Source organism: Cherax quadricarinatus, chromosome 71 (assembly GCF_038502225.1).
Source record: "Cherax quadricarinatus isolate ZL_2023a chromosome 71, ASM3850222v1, whole genome shotgun sequence".
Classification (NCBI taxonomy): Eukaryota; Metazoa; Arthropoda; class Malacostraca; order Decapoda; family Parastacidae; genus Cherax; species Cherax quadricarinatus.
The window spans coordinates 21370639-21393230 of NC_091362.1; the positions used below are offsets into that span (position 1 = coordinate 21370639).

Here is a 22592-nt window from a genome sequence, read left to right on the forward strand (position 1 = left end):
GGAATATACACACTATGCCAATCCCTAGGTACATTCCCCTCTTTCATACATTTATTAAACAAAAATACCAACCACTCCAACACTATGTTCCCCCCTGCTTTTAACATTTGTCATGATCCCATCAGTTCCAGCTGCCTTACCCCCTTTCATTCTACGTAATGCCTCACGCACCTCCCCTACACTCGCATCCTGTTCTTCTTCACTCCTAAGAGATGGTATACCTCCCTGGCCAATACATGAAATTACCACCTCCCTTTCTTAGTTGATATTTAAAAGTTCCTCAAAATATTCTCGCCATCTACCCAAAACCTCCATCTCCCCATCTACTAACTCCCCTACTCTGTTTTTAACAGACAAATCCATTTGTTCCCTAGGGTTTCTTAACTTGTTTAACTCACTCCAAACTTTTTTCTTATTTTCATTAAAATTTCTTGACAGTACCTCTCCCACTGTCATCTGCTCTCCTTTTGCACTCTCTCACCACTCTCTTCACCTTTCTTTTACTCTCCATATACTCTATTCTTCTTATAACACTTCTGTTTTGTAAATACCTCTCATAAGCTACCTTTTTCTCTTTTTATCACACCCTTTACTTCATCATTCCACCAATCACTCCTCTTTCCTCCTGCACCCACCCTCCTATAACCACAAACTTCTGCCCCACATTCTAATACTGCATTTTTAAAACCATTCCAACCCTCTTTAACCCCTCCACTACTCATACTTGCACCAGCCCACCTTTCTGCTAATAGTTGCTTATATTTCACCCAAACTTCCTCCTCCCTTAGTTTATACACTTTCACCTCCCTCTTACTTGTTGTTGCTATTTTCCACTTATCCCATCTACCTCTTACTCTAACTGTAGCTACAACTAGATAATGATCCGATATATCAGTTGCCCCTCTATAAACGTGTACATCCTGGAGCCTACCTATCAACCTTTTATCCAATACATAATCTAACAAACTACTTTCATTACGTGCTGCATCATACCTTGTATATTTATCCTCTTTTTCATAAAATATGTATTACTTATTACCAAACCTCTTTCTACACATAGCTCAATTAAAGACTCCCCCTTTTCATTTACCCCTGGCACCCCAAATTTACCTGCTACTCCCTCCACAACATTTTTACCCACTTTAGCATTAAAATCCCCAACCACAAGTACTCTCACACTTGGTTCAAAACTCCCCACCCATTCACTCAACATTTCCCAAAATCTCTCTCTCTCTCTCTCTCTCCTCTATACTTCTCTCTTCCCCAGGTGCATATACGTTTACTATAACCCACTTCTCACATCCAACCTTTATTTTACTCCACATAATCCTTGAATTAATACATAATAGTCCATCTTTTCCTGCCATAGCTTATCCTTTAACATTATTGCTACTCCTTCTTTAGCTCTAACTCTACTAGAAACACCTGACCTAATCCCATTTATTCCTCTCTACTGAAACTCACCCACCCCCTTTAGCTTTGTTTCACTTAAAGCCAGGACTTCCAGCTTCTTCTCATAACATCCACAATCATCTCTTTCCCATATGTATTTTTATAATTATAATCACTATGTTCCATATATAAGGGAATGCTTATTGAACATAAGAACATAAGATATGAGGAACACTGCAGCAGGCCTGTTGGCCCATACTAGGCAAGTCCTTTACAATCCATCCCACTAACAAAACATTTGCCCAACCTAATTTTCAATGCTACCCAAGAAATAAGCTCTGATAACTCTATCCACTCATTTGCAAGACCCATTCAAATCCAACCCCTCTCACTCATGTATTTATCCAACTTCTAAATTTGAAACTACCCAAAGTCCTAGCCTCAATAACCCAACTAGGTAGACTGTTCCACTCATCAACTAGCCTATTTCCAAACCAATACTTTCCTATGTCCTTTCTAAATCTAAACTTGTCTAATTTAAATCCATTACTGTGGGTTCTCTCTTGGAGAGATGTCCTCAAGACCTTATTAATATCCCCTTTATTAATACCTATCTTCCACTTATACACTTCGATCATGTCTCCCCTCATTCTTCGTCTAACAAGTGAATGTAATTTAAGAGTCTTCAGTCTTTCTTCATAAGGAAGATTTCTAATGCTATGTATTAATTTAGTCATCCTACACTGAATGTTTTCTAATGAATTATGTCCATTCTGTAATATGGAGACCAGAACTGAGCTGCATAATCTAGGTGAGGCCTTACTAATGATGTATAAAGCTGCAGTATGACCTCTGGACTTCTGTTGCTTACACTTCTTGATATAAATCCCAGTAATCTATTTGCCTTATTATGTACACTTAGGCATTGCTGTCTTGGTTTAAGGTTGCTGCTTACCATAACCCCCAAGTCCTTTTCACAATCTGTATGGCTAAGTTCTACATTATTTAACTTATAAGTGCTAGGGTTATGGACACTCCCGAGCTTCAGAACCTTGCATTTATCTACATTGAACTGCATCTGCCACTTTTCTGACCAAGAATAGAGTTTGTCTAAATCCTTCTGAAGTTCCCTAATATCTACGTTTGAATCAATTATCCTACCTATCTTTGTGTCATCGGCGAATTTGCTCATATCACTAGTAATTCCTTCATCAAGATCATTGATATATATTATAAACAACAACGGGCCCAAGACTGATCCCTGTGGAACGCCACTTGTTACTGATCCCCACTCGGATTTAACCCCATTTATGGACACTCTCTGCTTCCTGTCTGTAAGCCATGATTTGATCCACGAGAGCACCCTTCCCCCAGTGCCATAAGCTGCCACAGTCTTTGGTGCGGAACTCTATCAAAAGCCTTACTAAAATCTAAGTAAATAATATCAAATTCTTTATTGTGGTCAACAGCCTCAAAAGCTTTACTGAAGAAAGTTAATAAATTAGTTTGACAAGACCGGCCTCTGGTGAATCCATGCTGAGTATCATTAATCAAGCTATGCTTATCAAGATGGCTTCTTATAGTCTGAGCTATAATTGACTAGTAATTTGCCTACAGTTGAGGTCAGGCTTATTGGGCAGTAATTGGACGGTAACGAATTGTCCTGTTTTAAAAATAGAAATTACATTAGCCATCTTCCACATATCAGACACTACACCTACAATTTCTGCTTTACAGCAGCAGCCCAGAACCTAACCTGCTGTATAAGTGGGGCCCTCCGGTATGCTTATCTGTTGTACTTATCTTATTGTACAATAGGTATTAAATAAAATAGGAAGGTTAAATATTAAATAATATAATTTCTCTATGATGATAATGTCATTACTCCTTACTTGGCCTGTTGCAATAATTACTGGTTGTCAGAGGCACTTGTCAACAGTGAGTGCATGCGTACCTGTGTGCACGTGAGCATGCGTGCGTGTAAGAGCACTCATGCATGTGTGCGAGTAACTCACAATCATGAGAAGAGTATTCTTAATCATATTTTTAAGTACACATGTAATATATTATAAAAAGTAGACGCTGGTACTGGCCATTTTTCAATGATGCCATAAAAATAGCCAATAACGATACTTTGTCATATCCCTATTCATAAGCAATCAAAAAGAAAGGAGGGGAAGAGGGGTAGAAGTGAAAGAAGACACAGGAAAAGGGGCAATTAAACTAGCTTTTGACCCCCTTACACAAAAAAAAAAAAAAAAAAAACAGGAATTACTGAATTAAGAATAAACTTAATTAATATTGTAAAGCTCTCCTACAGTTATCATTAATAATGTAATAAAGCTCTCCCAGTCATAATTAATATTGCAATAAAGCTCTCCCACAGTTATCATTAATACTGTAAAGCTCTCCCACAGTTATTAATATTGAAGATTTAGAAATCAGGAAAATTTACTGTACTCACCAACTACTTGTTGAAGTAGAAACAAGGCAGCATAGGGGGATATAAAAAATTTATTTGCATTCTAAAAGCTACTAATTGCCAATTGCTTACTATATGAAATTATATTGGTATATGAAGATAAACCAAAAGGCAATGATATCATTATTTTGTTTCCTTCATTTTGCAAATGTTAAGACAAATATCCATGACATCAGATAATTTGCAATATCAGAAGCCACTAATGTTTCAACTATTTTTCATTAAAAAAAAAATTCCTACTAATTACATCTCAGGGGATGCTGCCTCTCTCTCCCTCCATCCCTCTCCTAATCTCTGAAGCTACCTTGTTTCCTTTCTTATCTTTCTCTTAAGTCTTCTTGCTTGTAAAAACTAAATCTTGTATGGGACTATTCATACCTACTTAGTCTCCTAACCTGTAATTCTTGCACTTCATGTACCCACAGCTTTAATATCATATTTCTTCCTTCTCCAATATCACATTCATTTTTCTCCTTTCATTCTGCTTAATATTTTGGTTCATGTATCCTATAACAATGGTTCTGCCTGTGTGTGTCTGTCTTCTAACTTCTTTAATTTTTTTCAACAAACCGGCCACATCCCACTGAGGCTGTGTGACCTAAAAAAGAAAAACGAAAGATTTTATTTTTAAATTTAATAATGTGTAGAGGAGAAGAGGTTACTACCCCCTTGGTCCCGACATATTAGTCGCCTCTTACAACATGCATGGCTTGTGGAGGAAGAATCATCTTCCACTTCTCCATGGAGATAAGAGGAAATAAAGAACAAAAAGAAAAATTAAGAAAATAGAAAAAACCCCAGAGGGATGTGCAAATATATATACATGTACATGCATGTGAAGTGTGACCTAAGTATAAGCAGAAGTAGCAAGATACACCTGTTATCCTGTGTGTTTGCGAGATGGAAAAAACGACAATAGCAATCCTACCGTCACGTAAAACAATTACAGTTTTCTGTTTCGCACTCACTTGGCAAGACGGTAGTACCTCCCTGGGCGGTTGCTGTCTACCAACCTACTACTACTTTAATTTTTTTTTTTTCAACAAACTGGCCGTATCCCGCCAAGGCAGTGTGGCCCAAAAAGAAAAACGAAAGTTTTTCTTTTTAAATTTAGTAATTTGTACAGTAGAAGGGGTTACTAGCCCCTTCCTCCTGGCATTTTAGTCACCTCTTACAACACGCATGGCTTACGGAGGAAGAATTCTGCTCCACTTCCCCATGGAGATAAGAGGAAATAAACAAGAACAAGCACTAGACAGAAAATAGAAGAAAACACAAAATGGTGTTGTGTTCTGAGCACCTCTGCAAAAACAGTGATTATGTGTGGGTGAGATGAAAGTGTTGAATGATGATGAAAGTATTTTCTTTTTGGGGATTTTCTTTCCTTTTGGGTCACCCTGCCTCTGTGGGAGATGGCCGACTTGTTGAAAAAAAAAAAAAATTATATATATATGCTTGTATGCATGTATGTGTAGTGTGACCTAAGTGTAAGAAGAAGTAGCAAGACATACCTAAAACCTTGCATGTTTATGAGACAAAAAACGACACCAGCAATCCTACCATCATGTAAAACAATTACAGGTTTCTGTTTTACGGTAGTACCTCCCTGGGCGGTTGCTGTCTACCAACCTACTACTACTTTAATATCTTTCTTGTTTCTTTCAACACACCGGCTGTATCCCACCGAGGCGGGGTGGCCCAAAAGGAAAAACAAAAGTTTCTCCTTCTACATTTAGTAATATATACAGGAGAAGGGGTTACTAGCCCCTTGCTCCTGGCATTTTAGTCGCCTCTTAAGACACGCATGGCTTACAGAGGAAGAATTCTGTTCCACTTCCCCATGGAGATAAGAAGAGAGCAACCACCCAGGGAAGTACTACCGTCCTGCCAGATGACTGTGAAACAGAAACCTGTAACTGTTTTGCATGATGGTAGGATTGCTGGTTTCTTTTTCTGTCTCATAAACACCCTAGATAACAGGGATATCTTGCTACTCCTACTTACACTTTGGTCACACTTCACAGACACGCACATGCATATATATATACATACATCTAGGTTTTTCTCCCTTTTTCTAAATAGCTCTTGTTCTTCCTTATTTCTTCTATTGTCCATGGGGAAGTGGAAAAGAATCTTTCCTCCGTAAGCCATACGTGTCGTATGAGGCGACTAAAGTGCCGGGAGCAATGGGCTAGTAACCCCTTCTCCTGTAGACATTTACTAAAAAAGAGAAGAAAAATTTTATAAAACTGGGATGCTTGAATGTGCGTGGATGTAGTGCGGATGACAAGAAACAGATGATTGCTGATGTTATGAATGAAAAGAAGTTGGATGTCCTGGCCCTAAGCGAAACAAAGCTGAAGGGGATAGGGGAGTTTCGGTGGGGGGAAATAAATGGGATTAAATCTGGAGTATCTGAGAGAGTTAGAGCAAAGGAAGGGGTAGCAGTAATGTTGAAGGATCAGTTATGGAAGGAGAAAAGAGAATATGAATGTGTAAATTCAAGAATTATGTGAATTAAAGTAAAGGTTGGATGCAAAAAGTGGGTCATAATAAGCGTGTATGCACCTGGAGAAGAGAGGAATGTAGAGGAGAGAGAGAGATTTTGGGAGATGTTAAGTGAATGTATAGGAGCCTTTGAACCAAGTGAGAGAGTCATTGTGGTAGGGGATCTGAATGCTAAAGTAGGAGAAACTTTTAGAGAGGGTGTGGTAGGTAAGTTTGGGGTGCCAGGTGTAAATGATAATGGAAGCCCTTTGATTGAACTTTGTATAGAAAGGGGTTTAGTTATAGGTAATACATATTTTAAGAAAAAGAGGATAAATAAGTATACAAGATATGATGTAGGGCGAAATGACAGTAGTTTGTTGGATTATGTATTGGTAGATAAAAGACTGTTGAATAGACTTCACGATGTACATGTTTATAGAGGGGCCACAGATATATCAGATCACTTTCTAGTTGTAGCTACACTGAGAGTAAAAGGTAGATGGGATACAAGGAGAATAGAAGCATCAGGGAAGAGAGAGGTGGAGGTTTATAAACTAAAACAGGAGGCAGTTAGGGTAAGATATAAACAGCTATTGGAGGATAGATGGGCTAATGAGAGCATAGGAAATGGGATCGAAGAGGTATGGGGTAGGTTTAAAAATGTAGTGTTACAGTGTTCAGCAGAAGTTTGTGGTTACAGGAAAGTAGGTGTGGGAGGGAAGAGGAGCAATTGGTGGAATGATGATGTAAAGAGAGTAGTAAGGGAGAAAAAGTTAGCATATGAGAAGTTTTTACGAAGTAGAAGTGATACAAGGAGGGAAGAGTATATGGAGGAAAAGAGAGAGGTTAAGAGAGTGGTGAAGCAATGTAAAAAGAGAGCAAATGAGAGAGTGGGTGAAATGTTATCAACAAATTTTGTTGAAAATAAGAAAAAGTTTTGGAGTGAGATTAACAAGTTAAGGAAGCCTAGAGAACAAATGGATTTGTCAGTTAAAAATAAGAGAGGAGAGTTATTAAATGGAGAGTTAGAGGTATTGGGAAGATGGAGGGAATATTTTGAGGAATTGTTAAATGTCGATGAAGATAGGGAAGCTGTGATTTCGTGTATAGGGCAAGGAGGAATAACATCTTGTAGGAGTGAGGTAGTAGGTTGGTAGACAGCAACCACCCAGGGAGGTACTACCGTCCTGCCAAGTGAGTGTAAAACGAAGCCTGTGATTGTTTTACATGATGGTAGGATTGCTGATGTCTTTTGTCTGTCTCATAAATATGCAAGATTACAGGCATGTCTTGCTACTTCTACTTACACTTAGGTCACACTACACATACATGTACACATTTATTTATACACACTCATCTGAGTTTTCTTTGATTTTATCTTAATAGTTCTTGGTCTTATTAATTTTCCTTTTATATCCATGGGGAAGTGGAATAAGAATCTTTCCTCCGTAAGCCATGCGTGTTGTAAAAGTCAACTAAAATGCCGGGAACAATGGGCTAGTAACCCCTTTTCCTGTAAAGATTACTAAAAAGAATAAGAAGAAGAAAATTGTCAAAGTGGGAAGTCTGAATGTGCGTGGATGTTGTGCAGATGATAAGAAAGAGATGATTGTGGATGTTATGAATGAGAAGAAGCTGGATGTCCTGGCTTTAAGTGAAACAAAGCTGAAGGGGGTGGGAGAGTTTCAGTGGAGAGAAATAAATGGGATTAGGTCAGGGGTTTCAAATAGAGTTAGAGCTAAAGAAGGAGTAGCAATAATGTTGAAGGATAAGCTATGGCAGGAAAAGAGGGACTATAAATGTATTAATTCAAGGATTATGTGGAGTAAAATAAAGATTGGATGTGAAAAGTGGGTTATAAGCGTGTATGCACCTGGAGAAGAGAGAAGTGTAGAGGAGAGAGAGAGATTTTGGGAAATGTTGAGTGAATGCGTGGGGAGTTTTGAATCAAGTGTGAGAGTAATGGTGGTTGGGGATTTTAATGCTAAAGTGGGTAAAAATGTTATGGAGGGAGTAGTAGGTAAATTTGGGGTGCCAGGGGTAAATGTAAATGGGGAGCCTTTAATTGAGCTATGTGTAGAAAGAAATTTGGTAATAAGTAATACATATTTTATGAAAAAGAGGATAAATAAATATACAAGGTATGATGTAGCACGTAATGAAAGTAGTTTATTAGATTATGTATTGGTGGATAAAAGGTTGATGGGTAGGCTCCAGGATGTACATGTTTATAGAGGGGCAACTGATATATCGGATCATTATTTAGTTGTAGCTACAGTTAGAGTAAGAGGTAGATGGGAAAAGAGGAAGGTGGCAACAACAAGTAAGAGGAAGGTGGCAACAACAAGTAAGAGGGAGGTGAAAGTGTATAAACTAAGGGAGGAGGAAGTTCGGGTGAGATATAAGCGACTATTGGCAGAAAGGTGGGCTAGTGCAAAGATGAGTAGTGGGGGGGTTGAAGAGGGTTGGAATAGTTTTAAAAATGCAGTATTAGAATGTGGGGCAGAAGTTTGTGGTTATAGGAGGGTGGGGGCAGGAGGAAAGAGGAGTGATTGGTGGAATGATGAAGTAAAGGGTGTGATAAAAGAGAAAAAGGTAGCTTATGAGAGGTTTTTACAAAGCAGAAGTGTTATAAGAAGAGCAGAGTATATGGAGAGTAAAAGAAAGGTAAAGAGAGTGGTGAGAGAGTGCAAAAGGAGAGCAGATGATAGAGTGGGAGAGGCACTGTCAAGAAATTTTAATGAAAATAAGAAAAAATTTTGGAGTGAGTTAAACAAGTTAAGAAAGCCTAGGGAAAATATGGATTTGTCAGTTAAAAACAGAGTAGGGGAGTTAGTAGATGGGGAGATGGAGGTATTGGGTAGATGGCGAGAATATTTTGAGGAACTTTTAAATGTTAAGGAAGAAACAGAGGCAGTAATTTCATGCACTGGTCAGGGAGGTATACCATCTTTTAGGAGTGAAGAAGAGCAGAATGTAAGTGTGGGGGAGGTACGTGAGGCATTACGTAAAATGAAAGGGGGTAAAGCAGCTGGAACTGATGGGATCATGACAGAAATGTTAAAAGCAGGGGGGGATATAGTGTTGGAGTGGTTGGTACTTTTGTTTAATAAATGTATGAAAGAGGGGAAAGTACCTAGGGATTGGCAGAGAGCATGTATAGTCCCTTTATATAAAGGGAAAGGGGACAAAAGAGACTGTAAAAATTATAGAGGAATAAGCTTACTGAGTATACCAGGAAAAGTGTACGGTAGGGTTATAATTGAAAGAATTAGAGGTAAGACAGAATGTAGGATTGCAGATGAGCAAGGAGGTTTTAGAGTGGGTAGGGGATGTGTAGATCAGGTGTTTACATTGAAGCATATATGTGAACAGTATTTAGATAAAGATAGGGAAGTTTTTATTGCATTTATGGATTTAGAAAAGGCATATGATAGAGTGGATAGAGGAGCAATGTGGCAGATGTTGCAAGTATATGGAATAGGTGGTAAGTTATTAAATGCTGTAAAGAGTTTTTATGAGGATAGTGAGGCTCAGGTTAGGGTGTGTAGAAGAGAGGGAGACTACTTCCCGGTAAAAGTAGGTCTTAGACAGGGATGTGTAATGTCACCATGGTTGTTTAATATATTTATAGATGGGGTTGTAAAGGAAGTAAATGCTAGGGTGTTTGGGAGAGGGGTGGGATTAAATTATGGGGAATCAAATTCAAAATGGGAATTGACACAGTTACTTTTTGCTGATGATACTGTGCTTATGGGAGATTCTAAAGAAAAATTGCAAAGGTTAGTGGATGAGTTTGGGAATGTGTGTAAAGGTAGAAAGTTGAAAGTGAACATAGAAAAGAGTAAGGTGATGAGGGTGTCAAATGATTTAGATAAAGAAAAATTGGATATCAAATTGGGGAGGAGGAGTATGGAAGAAGTGAATGTTTTCAGATACTTGGGAGTTGACGTGTCGGCGGATGGATTTATGAAGGATGAGGTTAATCATAGAATTGATGAGGGAAAAAAGGTGAGTGGTGCGTTGAGGTATATGTGGAGTCAAAAAACGTTATCTATGGAGGCAAAGAAGGGAATGTATGAAAGTATAGTAGTACCAACACTCTTATATGGGTGTGAAGCTTGGGTGGTAAATGCAGCAGCGAGGAGACGGTTGGAGGCAGCGGAGATGTCCTGTTTAAGGGCAATGTGTGGTGTAAATATTATGCAGAAAATTCGGAGTGTGGAAATTAGGAGAAGGTGTGGAGTTAATAAAAGTATTAGTCAGAGGGCAGAAGAGGGGTTGTTGAGGTGGTTTGGTCATTTAGAGAGAATGGATCACAGTAGAATGACATGGAAAGCATATAAATCTATAGGGGAAGGAAGGCGGGGTAGGGGTCGTCCTCGAAAGGGTTGGAGAGAGGGGGTAAAGGAGGTTTTGTGGGTAAGGGGCTTGGACTTCCAGCAAGCGTGCGTGAGCGTGTTAGATAGGAGTGAATGGAGACGAATGGTACTTGGGACCTGACGATCTGTTGGAGTGTGAGCAGGGTAATATTTAGTGAAGGGATTCAGGGAAACCGGTTATTTTCATATAGTCGGACTTGAGTCCTGGAAATGGGAAGTACAATGCCTGCACTTTAAAGGAGGGGTTTGGGATATTGGCAGTTTGGAGGGATATGTTGTGTATCTTTATATGTTTATGCTTCTAGACTGTTGTATTCTGAGCACCTCTGCAAAAACAGTGATAATGTGCGAGTGTGGTGAAAGTGTTGAATGATGATGAAAGTATTTTCTTTTTGGGGATTTTCTTTCTTTTTTGGGTCACCCTGCCTCGGTGGGAGACGGCCGACTTGTTGAAAAAAAAAAAAAAAAAAAAAAAGGAGTGAGGAAAAGCCAGTTGTGAGTGTGGGGGAAGTTCGTGAGGCAGTAGGTAAAATGAAAGGGGGTAAGGCAGCTGGGATTGATGGAATAAAGATAGAAATGTTAAAAGCAGGTGGGGATATAGTTTTGGAGTGGTTGGTGAAATTATTTAATAAATGTATGGAAGAGGGTAAGGTACCTAGGGATTGGCAGAGAGCATGCATAGTTCCTTTGTATAAAGGCAAAGGGGACAAAAGAGAGTGCAAAAATTATAGGGGGATAAGTCTGTTGAGTATACCTGGTAAAGTGTATGGTAGAGTTATTATTGAAAGAATTAAGAGTAAGACTGAGAATAGGATAGCAGATGAACAAGGAGGCTTTAGGAAAGGTAGGGGATGTCTGGACCAGGTGTTTACAGTGAAACATATAAGTGAACAGTATTTAGATAAGGCTAAAGAGGTCTTTGTGACATTTATGGATTTGGAAAAGGCGTATGGCAGGGTGGATAGGGGGGCAATGTGGCAGATGTTGCAGGTGTATGGTGTAGGAGGTAGGTTACTGAAAGCAGTGAAGAGTTTTTATGAGAATAGTGAGGCTCAAGTTAGAGTATGTAGGAAAGAGGGAAATTATTTCCCAGTAAAAGTAGGCCTTAGACAAGGATGTGTGATGTCACCGTGGTTGTTTAACCCTTTGAGGGTTTTCGTCGTACTAGTACGTTTTACGCGTAGGGGTTTTTGACGTACTAGTACTCATAAATTCTAGCGGCCTCAAATCTAGTGGGAGAAAGCTGGTAGGCCTTCATATGAAAGAATGGGTCTATGTGGTCAGTGTGCACAGTCTAAAAAAAATCCTGCAGCACACAGTGCATAATGAGAAAAAAAAAACTTTGACCATTTTTTTTTAATAAATCAGCGACTTTGCAGTGTATTTTCGTATGGTATTTATTGTTGTATTCTAGTTTTCTTGGTCTCATTTTATAGAATGGAAGACATATTACAGAAATTGAGATGATTTTGACTGGTTTTACAAAGAAAGGTGCCTTGAAATTGAGCTCAAAGTAGCAGAAATGTTCGATTTTTACCAAACTTCAAAAGTAAACAAATCATGCCAAGCGTGCAATACACGTCAACTTGTGAGTCTAATATTCTTTCACAAGTGCACCAATATTTATACCATTTTTTACACTAATGCAGTAGTCTGCATAACAGTAAATCTTATATTTTTTGTGAAAATAAAAATTCAAAGTGGAAAGCAAAAGAATATAAGAGGGGACTTGAGACATGACTAATGACTAGAGGAAATGTCATTTTAGTGCCAGGAATGTCTTTCTTGTTTATTCTGGACCCTATTCCGAAATTGGCATCTTTTGAAATTTGTGTGAAATTGGCAAAATTGCTAAATTCTGACCACTGTACTGGATAGTTGAATTTCATAAATGAGTGGTTTCTTGCATCCATTAGAAAGAAAAAATGGAGTTCTAGCGAAATATTCATGTTTTTTGTCGACTAGTACAGTGAAATTGGCCGAAAATGGGGCTCAAAGTGGGCAAAATCGCCGATGCGTAAACATCGCCGAGACCGCTAACTTTGCGAGAGCATAATTCCGTAAGTTTTCTATCAAATTTCAAACTTTTGGTGTCTTTATGATCGGGAAAAGATTCTCTATCTTTTCATAAGAGAAAATAATTTTTTTTTTTTTTTAAATTTGGCCGACCCTGAGAACGAGTTTCGGAGAGGGCCTGTCGACCCTCAAAGGGTTAATATATTTATAGATGGGGTTGTAAGAGAAGTAAATGCGAGGGTCTTGGCAAGAGGTGTGGAGTTAAAAGATAAAGAATCACACATGAAGTGGGAGTTGTCAGAGTTTCTCTTTGCTGATGACACTGTGCTCTTGGGAGATTCTGAAGAGAAGTTGCAGAGATTGGTGGATGAATTTGGTAGGGTGTGCAAAAGAAGAAAATTAAAAGTGAATACAGGAAAGGGTAAGGTTATGAGGATAACAAAAAGATTAGGTGATGAAAGATTGGATATCAGATTGGAGGGAGAGAGTATGGAGGAGGTGAATGTATTCAGATATTTGGGAGTGGACGTGTCAGCGGATGGGTCTATGAAAGATGAGGTGAATCATAGAATTGATGAGGGGAAAAGGGTGAGCGGTGCACTTAGGAGTCTGTGGAGACAAAGAACTTTGTCCTTGGAGGCAAAGAGGGGAATGTACGAGAGTATAGTTTTACCAACACTCTTATATGGGTGTGAAGCATGGGTGATGAATGTTGCAGCGAGGAGAAGGCTGGAGGCAGTGGAGATGTCATGTCTGAGGGCAATGTGTGGTGTGAATATAATGCAGAGAATTCGTAGTTTGGAAGTTAGGAGGAGGTGCGGGATTACCAAAACTGTTGTCCAGAGGGCTGAAGAAGGGTTGTTGAGGTGGTTCGGACATGTAGAGAGAATGGAGTGAAACAGAGTGACTTCAAGACTGTATCAGTCTGTAGTGGAAGGAAGGCGGGGTAGGGGTCGGCCTAGGAAAGGTTGGAGGGAGGGGGTAAAGGAGGTTTTGTGTGCAAGGGGCTTGGACTTCCAGCAGGCATGCGTGAGCGTGTTTGATAGGAGTGAATGGAGACAAATGGTTTTTAATACTTGACGTGCTGTTGGAGTGTGAGCAAAGTAACATTTATGAAGGGGTTTAGGGAAACCGGCAGGCCGGACTTGAGTCCTGGAGATGGGAAGTACAGTGCCTGCACTCTGAAGGAGGGGTGTTAATGTTGCAGTTTAAAAACTGTAGTGTAAAGCACCCTTCTGGCAAGACAGTGATGGAGTGAATGATGGTGAAAGTTTTTCTTTTTCGGGCCACCCTGCCTTGGTGGGAATCGGCCAGTGTGATAATAAAAAAAATAATAATAAAAAGAACTAGAAAGAAAATAGAAGAAAACCCAGAGGGGTATGTATATATATATGCTTGTATATGTATGTGTAGTGTGACCTAAGTGTAAGTAGAAGTAGCAAGATGTACCTGAAATCTTGCATGTTTATGAAACAGACAAATAACACCAGCAATCCTACCATCATGTAAAACAATTACAAGCTTTCGTTTTACACTCACTTGGCAGGACAGTAGTACCTGCCTGGGCGGTTGCTGTCTACCAACCTACTACCTATTACTTCTTTAATACATTATTTAAAAAAATTAAATTTGAATTACCACTGCTCCAAGTGTACCTCTTCCATTATATCAAATCAGCCCAGAGGAAGGATGAACCTATCTTCGTTGAGCTGTAAGCCGTAGACTCGTGCAGCATGCAGGACTTGACAAAACAAATCATCTTGTAACAAGTCTCGCAGATGTTATGCATGATCTCCTTAAAGTGGAAGCATCCAATATTTGGCCAGCAGGTTTAATGTAACCTATTTGATTGAGGCTCAACTAAGAATTTTAGCAAAAAAAAAAAAAAAAAATTAGCACACATGAACTCCTAGGCCAGTAGGCCTATACAAATAAACAACTCTCTCGCAATGTGGCCCACTATTCAAAAACCTGGATCCCTCTGCCTTACAGCGCTGCAATCGTCTAGGATTAAATTTAATTCCCAGATTCTGCTAGTTACCAACACCTTATAAAAATGCAGCCCAAATACAATAACAGCAAATTTCCCTTTAAACTTATCATCAACTCTTGTTTTGAATTCACTTATATTTATTCATCTCATATTCTAACAAACCTACCATATCAGTATGGTTTCAGCCCTCAGACAACCATTTCAAGTTTTTATATGATCCTAAAATAAATACTGTCTTCTAAGATACAGGCTTCCTCAATATTACATATTTTTAGTAAGTGAATGTCCCTGTAACCTACTTTGCCATTCCCTAGCAGTAATTGGAAACAAACGGCACGGTAAACCCTTGATCTGAGGGTCTAATAGAGAAGGATGGTCGATAATGGCGAGTGTGGTGAATAGCGATTAATATGTTTTGCCTCAATCATAACGGTAACCAAACAACTCTGTAAACCAAACACTTTGCTATTTCTGAGTCAAATGACTCGGAAGATTTTGTTTCATATTTCCGAAGTCCATTTAATCCAGGGTTACTAACAGTGCATGTTGCACATGCATATCATTCATCAAATTTACATTTGCATTAACTCTACCTGTTTGATGGCCTCCACTATGGTAACAGTTTTTCCAGTGCCAGGAGGGCCAAATACTATGTAGGGGGCTGGCTTGGATGTTCCAGACACAATGTTGTGGACTGCTAACATTTGCTCTTTGTTTTCCTGAAGCTTGCGATTATAAGGCCTGTAACAAAGTTAAAAATTAACCGGGCCGCGGGGGCGTTGACCCCCGAAACTCTCTCCAGGTAAACTCCAGGTAAATATAATAATTTCTGCTCTATAACAATTAGAAAATGAGGTTAAACATTATTAAGTAAAATTAGATTTTTTCATTTAAGCAGTCAAATGTAAACTAGTAAAGGGTGGGTAAGAGGTTGGAATTCCAACAACCCATCCTAACCCCCCCCCCCCTGATTAACTTGTTACTTCTACTCAGATAATCTCCCACCAAGGTAGAGTGACCCAGAAAAAAGAAGGAAACACATTTACCATCATTTAATCAACTGCTGTCTTGCCTGAAGTTGCTGACATTACAGCTCTTGATGGCCTTCCAAACTGCACCATCCTCACCCCTCCTTCAGAGTGAAGGCACTGCATTTTCAAACATCTCGTGAAGTCAAGTCCAGCTAACTGGTTTCCCTTTATAAATGTTACCTAGCTCAAATTCCAACAAATCAAGCCACAAAAAAAATTACTTGCCTCCCTTCACTCTTATCTAATGCTTCTTGGGTGTTGAAGACCCTGGCACTCAAAACCTCCTATATCCCCTCCCTCCAACCCTTCCTGAGATGGTCCCTATCCCTTCTTCTCTCCATCCCACATTTATATTCCCTCCTAGTCATCCTATTTTGTTCCATCCTCTTTAAAGTGCCTAGACCACCTCAAGACTGATACTCTAATTCCTGTGCATTTTGAATACTGGCTGGGATTGCCCAGCAACTAAATTGCAGAAGTGTTGTAGTCAACTGTTTTTTAACATGATTAAGGTTAAATAAGTTCGTGAAGATTAATATAACAAAATCTGACCTAAAAGAAGAAAAATACCTTTCAAACTGGATGAACTGTAAAATGAAGATAGGTTACTGCTACAGACGAAGAGAACTCCATTACACTTACATGAGATTCCGAACTGGTAGAATATTGTTAATTGGAGGGGAAGGGAAAGTCAGGTACATTGAGGCTCTCTGTCCAATTAGAACTACGGCTCTGTGGCTAACTTTCAGAGGACCACGATTAAATTCAAAGTCCACGCTTACTCTCATGTTGTCCACAAAAGAGTCCATGAACCTGTAATATAAGTAGACAGTAAATCAATCTGTGCTTAGTGAATGACAGTACAGTAGTAGTCCAGTCTTCCTTCACATATGTTCTCATTAGACATTTTACCATACAGTAGTAGCTAACTGCTGTGGAATAATAAATGCACAGTACATGAATTACAGAAAATCCTGAACAAGAAAAATCAGGCATGTCTCTAATTTAAACAAAACACTTATCTGAATTACTATAGATGGAAACATTTTGAGGGATGTCTAAAATGTCGTATCTGAGCACCTCTGCAAAGACAGTGATTATGTATGAGTGATGCTGAAAGTGTTGAATGAAGAAAATTTTTTCTTTCTTTTTGGGTTTTTCTTTCTTTTTTGGGTCACCCTACCTCGGTGGGAAATGGCCGACATTAAAAAAAATAAAGGTTGTATGTGGATATATGTTTAATACGACATACTGTAGGTTGGAGTAAGGTCAGGTGTATACGAGAGAAATGGAGCTAAAGGAAGAGTAGTGGAAATGCTGAATGATAAGCCAGTGTTAAAAAAAATGTTGATATACAATTGACCCTGAACACCACACTGCATGGGTCCACTTACATGCAAATTTTTTCAATAAATGCATTAGAAGATTTTTGGAGATTTGCAACAACTTGAAAAAACTTGCAGACGAGCCAAATAGCCTACCATAAAATATACACAAATCTATAATAAAAGGTTAAACTTTATCAAAACTTATGAACACAAACACTTAAGAGATCATACATGGCACCAATCGTAGTTGAGAGAAATGTAAACAAACTTAACAATCCAATATTAACCCTTTCAGGGTTTCGGCCGTACTAGTACGGCTTATGCCCCAGGGTTTTTGACGTACTAGTACGCCTAAATTCTTGCGCCCTCAAATCTAGTGAGAGAAAGCTGGTAGGCCTACATATGAAAGAATGGGTCTATGTGGTCAGTGTGCGCAGTATAAAAAAAATCCTGCAGCACACAGTGCGTAATGAGGAAAAAAAAAATTTGACCGTGTTTTTGGATTAAAAGAGCGACTTTGCACTGTATTTTCATATGGTATTTATTGTTGTATTTAGTTTTCCTGGTCTCATTTTATAGAAGGGAAGACATATAACAGAAATTGAGGTGATTTTGACTGGTTTTACAAGGAAAAGTATCTTGAAATTGAGCTCAAAGTAGCAGAAATGTTTGATTTTTACCCAAGTTCAAAAGTAAACGAATCATGCCAAGTGTCCAATACACATCAACTGGTGAGTCTAATATTCTTTCACAAGTGCGGTGATATCATTTATACCATTTCTACACTAATGCAGTAGTTTGCATAACAGTAAATCTTCTATTTTTTGTAAGAAAAAAATTCAAAGTGGAAAGCCAAAGAAATATAAGAAGGGCCTGGGGATGTGACTAACGAACAAAGAACTTGTTATTTTAGTGCCAGGAATGTCATTCTTTTTTATTCTGGACCCTATTTGGAAATTGGCATCTTTTGAAATGTGTGTGAAATTGGCAAAATTGCTAAATTCTGACCACTGTATTGGATAAATGAAATTGGTAAATGGGTGGTTTCTTGTACTCATTCAATAGAAAAAATGGAGTTCTAGTGAAATAGTTATGATTTTTTGTTGACTAGTACACTGGAATTGGCCGAAAATAGGGTTCAAAGTGGGCAAAATCGCCGATGCATAAACATCGAGACCGCTAACTTCGCGAGAGCATAATTCCATAAGTTTTCCATCAAATTTCATACTTTTGGTGCCATTATAATCGGGAAAAGATTCTCTATCTATTCATAAGAAAAAAAATTTTTTTTTTTTTTTTTAAATTTGGGGGACCCTGAGAACAAGTCTCTGAGAGGGCCTGTGGACCCTGAAAGGGTTAAATCATAATTGCATAAAATTAACTGTAGCACAATGTACTACAGCAATAATTTTGTAGCTGCCTCCAGTTGCTATTGCAGTGAGCTCAAGTGTTAAGAGTATCCGCTTAAAATGCAGTGTGATGCTAATCATCTCAGCATGAGCAGTTCATCTCTCCAGTCAACTGCAAACTACAGTAAAAAGTGGTCGTGTGCAAGACTTGTATGGAAGTGGATAGCCTGTCCTTACATAGGCATACGGTGATATTTAGTATTAAATAGTGTTACTTTTCTAGTGTTTTGTTGATATTTAGTATTAAATTAATAGTGTTACTTTTCTAGTGTTTTGTATCATATAAGACAATACAGTGGAACCCCGAGTTTCATACTCCGAGTAGAGTATGCTTCGAGTTTAGACCACCTTTTACGGCTCAATTTTGTACCAAGTTTCGTACTGTGCCCCGTGTTTAGTACCGCGTACCAGACCTGTCCGCCTGCCTAATACGACAGATACGACAGTTTAGATGTCACTCTAAATAGCAAATATCCCAAGCCCCTACTTTAGAAGGCAAGCACTGTACTTTCTACATCTGAGACCCAAGTCCGGCTAACCGGTTTCCTTGAATCCCTTCACAAAATATTGCCCTGCTCACACTCCAACAATTCAAGTCCCAAAAACAATTTGTCACTCCTACTTAACATGCTCAAACATGCCTGTTGTCTGTCCAAGCCCAAGTTTATATTATGAGATATCTCTCTCTTCTTTTCTCCACGAGTACAAACGAAGTGCTTTATGACGTTCCCTGTAACTTATATACTCTAACTATGATATATATTTATTTTTTTGTTTCTGAATGATGTCAATCTTTTGCCAGTAATTTTTTATTATTTTTATTATTATCACACTGGCCGATTCCCACCAAGGCAGGGTGGCCCGAAAAAGAAAAACTTTCACCATCATTCACTCCATCACTGTCTTGCCAGACGGGTGCTTTACACAACAGTTTTTAAACTGCAACATTAACACCCCTCCTTCAGAGTGCAGGCACTGTACTTCCCATCTCCAGGACTCAAGTCCGGCCTGCCGGTTTCCCTGAACCCCTTCATAAATGTTACTTTGCTCACACTCCAACAGCACGTCAAGTATTAAAAACCATTTGTCTCCATTCACTTCTATCAAACACGCTCACGCATGCCTGCTGGAAGTCCAAGCCCCTCGCACACAAAACCTCCTTTACCCCCTCTCTCCAACCTTTCCTAGGCCGACCCCTACCCCGCCTTCCTTCCACTACAGACTGATACACTCTTGAAGTCATTCTGTTTCACTCCATTCTCTCTACATGTCCGAACCACCTCAACAACCCTTCCTCAGCCCTCTGGACAACAGTTTTGGTAATCCCGCACCTCCTCCTAACTTCCAAACTACGAATTCTCTGCATTATATTCACACCACACATTGCCCTCAGACATGACATCTCCACTGCCTCCAGCCTTCTCCTCGCTGCAACATTCATCACCTATGCTTCACACCCATATAAGAGCGTTGGTAAAACTATACTCTCATACATTCCCCTCTTTGCCTCCAAGGACAAAGTTCTTTGTCTCCACAGACTCCTAAGTGCACCACTCACTCTTTTCCCCTCATCAATTCTATGATTCACCTCATCTTTCATAGACCCATCCGCTGACACGTCCACTCCCAAATATCTGAATACATTCACCTCCTCCATACTCTCTCCCTCCAATCTGATATTCAATCTTTCATCACCTAATCTTTTTGTTATCCTCATAACCTTACTCTTTCCTGTATTCACCTTTAATTTTCTTCTTTTACACACCCTACCAAATTCATCCACCAATCTCTGCAACTTCTCTTCAGAATCTCCCAAGAGCACAGTGTCATCAGCAAAGAGCAGCTGTGACAACTCCCACTTTGTGTGTGATTCTTTATCTTTTAACTCCACGCCTCTTGCCAAGACCCTCACATTTACTTCTCTTACAACCCCATCTATAAATATATTAAACAACCACGGTGACATCACACATCCTTGTCTAAGGCCTACTTTTACTGGGAAATAATTTCCCTCTTTCCTACATACTCTAACTTGAGCCTCACTATCCTCGTAAAAACTCTTCACTGCTTTCAGTAACCTACCTCCTACACCATACACTTGCAACATCTGCCACATTGCCCCCCTATCCACCCTGTCATACGCCTTTTCCAAATCCATAAATGCCACAAAGACCTCTTTAGCCTCAACTAAATGCTGTTCACTTATATGTTTCACTGTAAACACCTGGTCCACACACCCCCTACCTTTCCTAAAGCCTCCTTGTTCATCTGCTATCCTATTCTCCGTCTTACTCTTAATTCTTTCAATAATAACTCTACCATACACTTTACCAGGTATACTCAAGCAGACTTATCCCCCTATAATTTTTGCACTCTCTTGTATCCCCTTTGCCTTTATACAAAGGAACTATGCATGCTCTCTGCCAATCCCTAGGTACCTTACCCTCTTCCATACATTTATTAAATAATTGCACCAACCACTCCAAAACTATATCCCCACCTGCTTTTAACATTTCTATCTTTATCCCATCAATCCCGGCTGCCTTACCCCCTTTCATTTTACCTACTGCCTCACGAACTTCCCCCACACTCACAACTGGCTCTTCCTCACTCCTACAAGATGTTATTCCTCCTTGTCCTATACACGAAATCACAGCTTCCCTATCTTCATCAACATTTAACAATTCCTCAAAATATTCCCTCCATCTTCCCAATACCTCTAACTCTCCATTTAATAACTCTCCTCTCCTATTTTTAACTGACAAATCCATTTGTTCTCTAGGCTTCCTTAACTTGTTAATCTCACTCCAAAACTTTTTCTTATTTTCAACAAAATTTGTTGATAACATCTCATCCACTCTCTCATTTGCTCTCTTTTTACATTGCTTCACCACTCTCTTAACCTCTCTCTTTTTCTCCATATACTCTTCCCTCCTTGCTAACTTTTTCTCCCTTACTACTCTCTTTACATCATCATTCCACCAATCGCTCCTCTTCCCTCCTGCACCCACTTTCCTGTAACCACAAACTTCTGCTGAACACTAACACTACATTTTTAAACCTACCCCATACCTCTTCGACCCCATTTCCTATACTCTCATTAGCCCATCTATCCTCCAATAGCTGTTTATATCTTACCCTAACTGCCTCCTCTTTTAGTTTATAAACCTTCACCTCTCTCTTCCCTGATGCTTCTATTCTCCTTGTATCCCATCTACCTTTTACTCTCAGTGTAGCTACAACTAGAAAGTGATCTGATATATCTGTGGCCCCTCTATAAACATGTACATCCTGAAGTCTACTCAACAGTCTTTTATCTACCAATACATAATCCAACAAACTACTGTCATTTTGCCCTACATCATATCTTGTATACTTATTTATCCTCTTTTTCTTAAAATATGTATTACCTATAACTAAACCCCTTTCTATACAAAGTTCAATCAAAGGGCTCCCATTATCATTTACACCTGGCACCCCAAACTTACCTACCACACCCTCTCTAAAAGTTTCTCCTACTTTAGCATTCAGGTCCCCTACCACAATTACTCTCTCACTTGATTCAAAGGCTCCTATACATTCACTTAACATCTCCCAAAATCTCTCTCTCTCCTCTACATTCCTCTCTTCTCCAGGTGCATAAACACTTATTATGACCCACTTTTCGCATCCAACCTTTACTTTAATCCACATAATTCTCAAATTTACACATTTATATTCTCTTTTCTCCTTCCATAACTGATCATTTAACATTACTGCTACCCCTTCCTTGCTCTAACTCTCTCAGATACTCCAGATTTAATCCCATTTATTTCCCCCCACTGAAACTCCCCTACCCCCTTCAGCTTTGTTTCGCTTAGGGCCAGGACATCCAACTTCTTTTCATTCATAACATCAGCAATCATCTGTTTCTTGTCATCCGCACTACATCCACGCACATTTAAGCATCCCAGTTTTATAAAGTTTTTCTTCTTCTTAGCCAGTAATATGGCTGATTAAATTCCACATGGAGCATCTTCTCAAGCCTCATATGGTATAAAAAGTAGGCATGTCTAAGTTAGATGCCATA

At 39.1% G+C, this 22592-nt stretch overlaps 1 protein-coding gene across 1 annotated transcript in view; it reads right to left on the minus strand.

Annotated features, from left to right (window-relative positions):
- Window positions 1-22592, minus strand: part of LOC128700375 (putative helicase mov-10-B.1) — a gene marked incomplete at its 5' end in the record, with an annotated part of 63646 nt that overhangs the window by 36308 nt on the left and 4746 nt on the right. Inside the window, 2 exon segments of the mRNA XM_053793541.2 lie at window positions 15349-15496; window positions 16429-16599. Of these exon segments, the coding sequence (XP_053649516.2) occupies window positions 15349-15496; window positions 16429-16599 (319 nt within the window).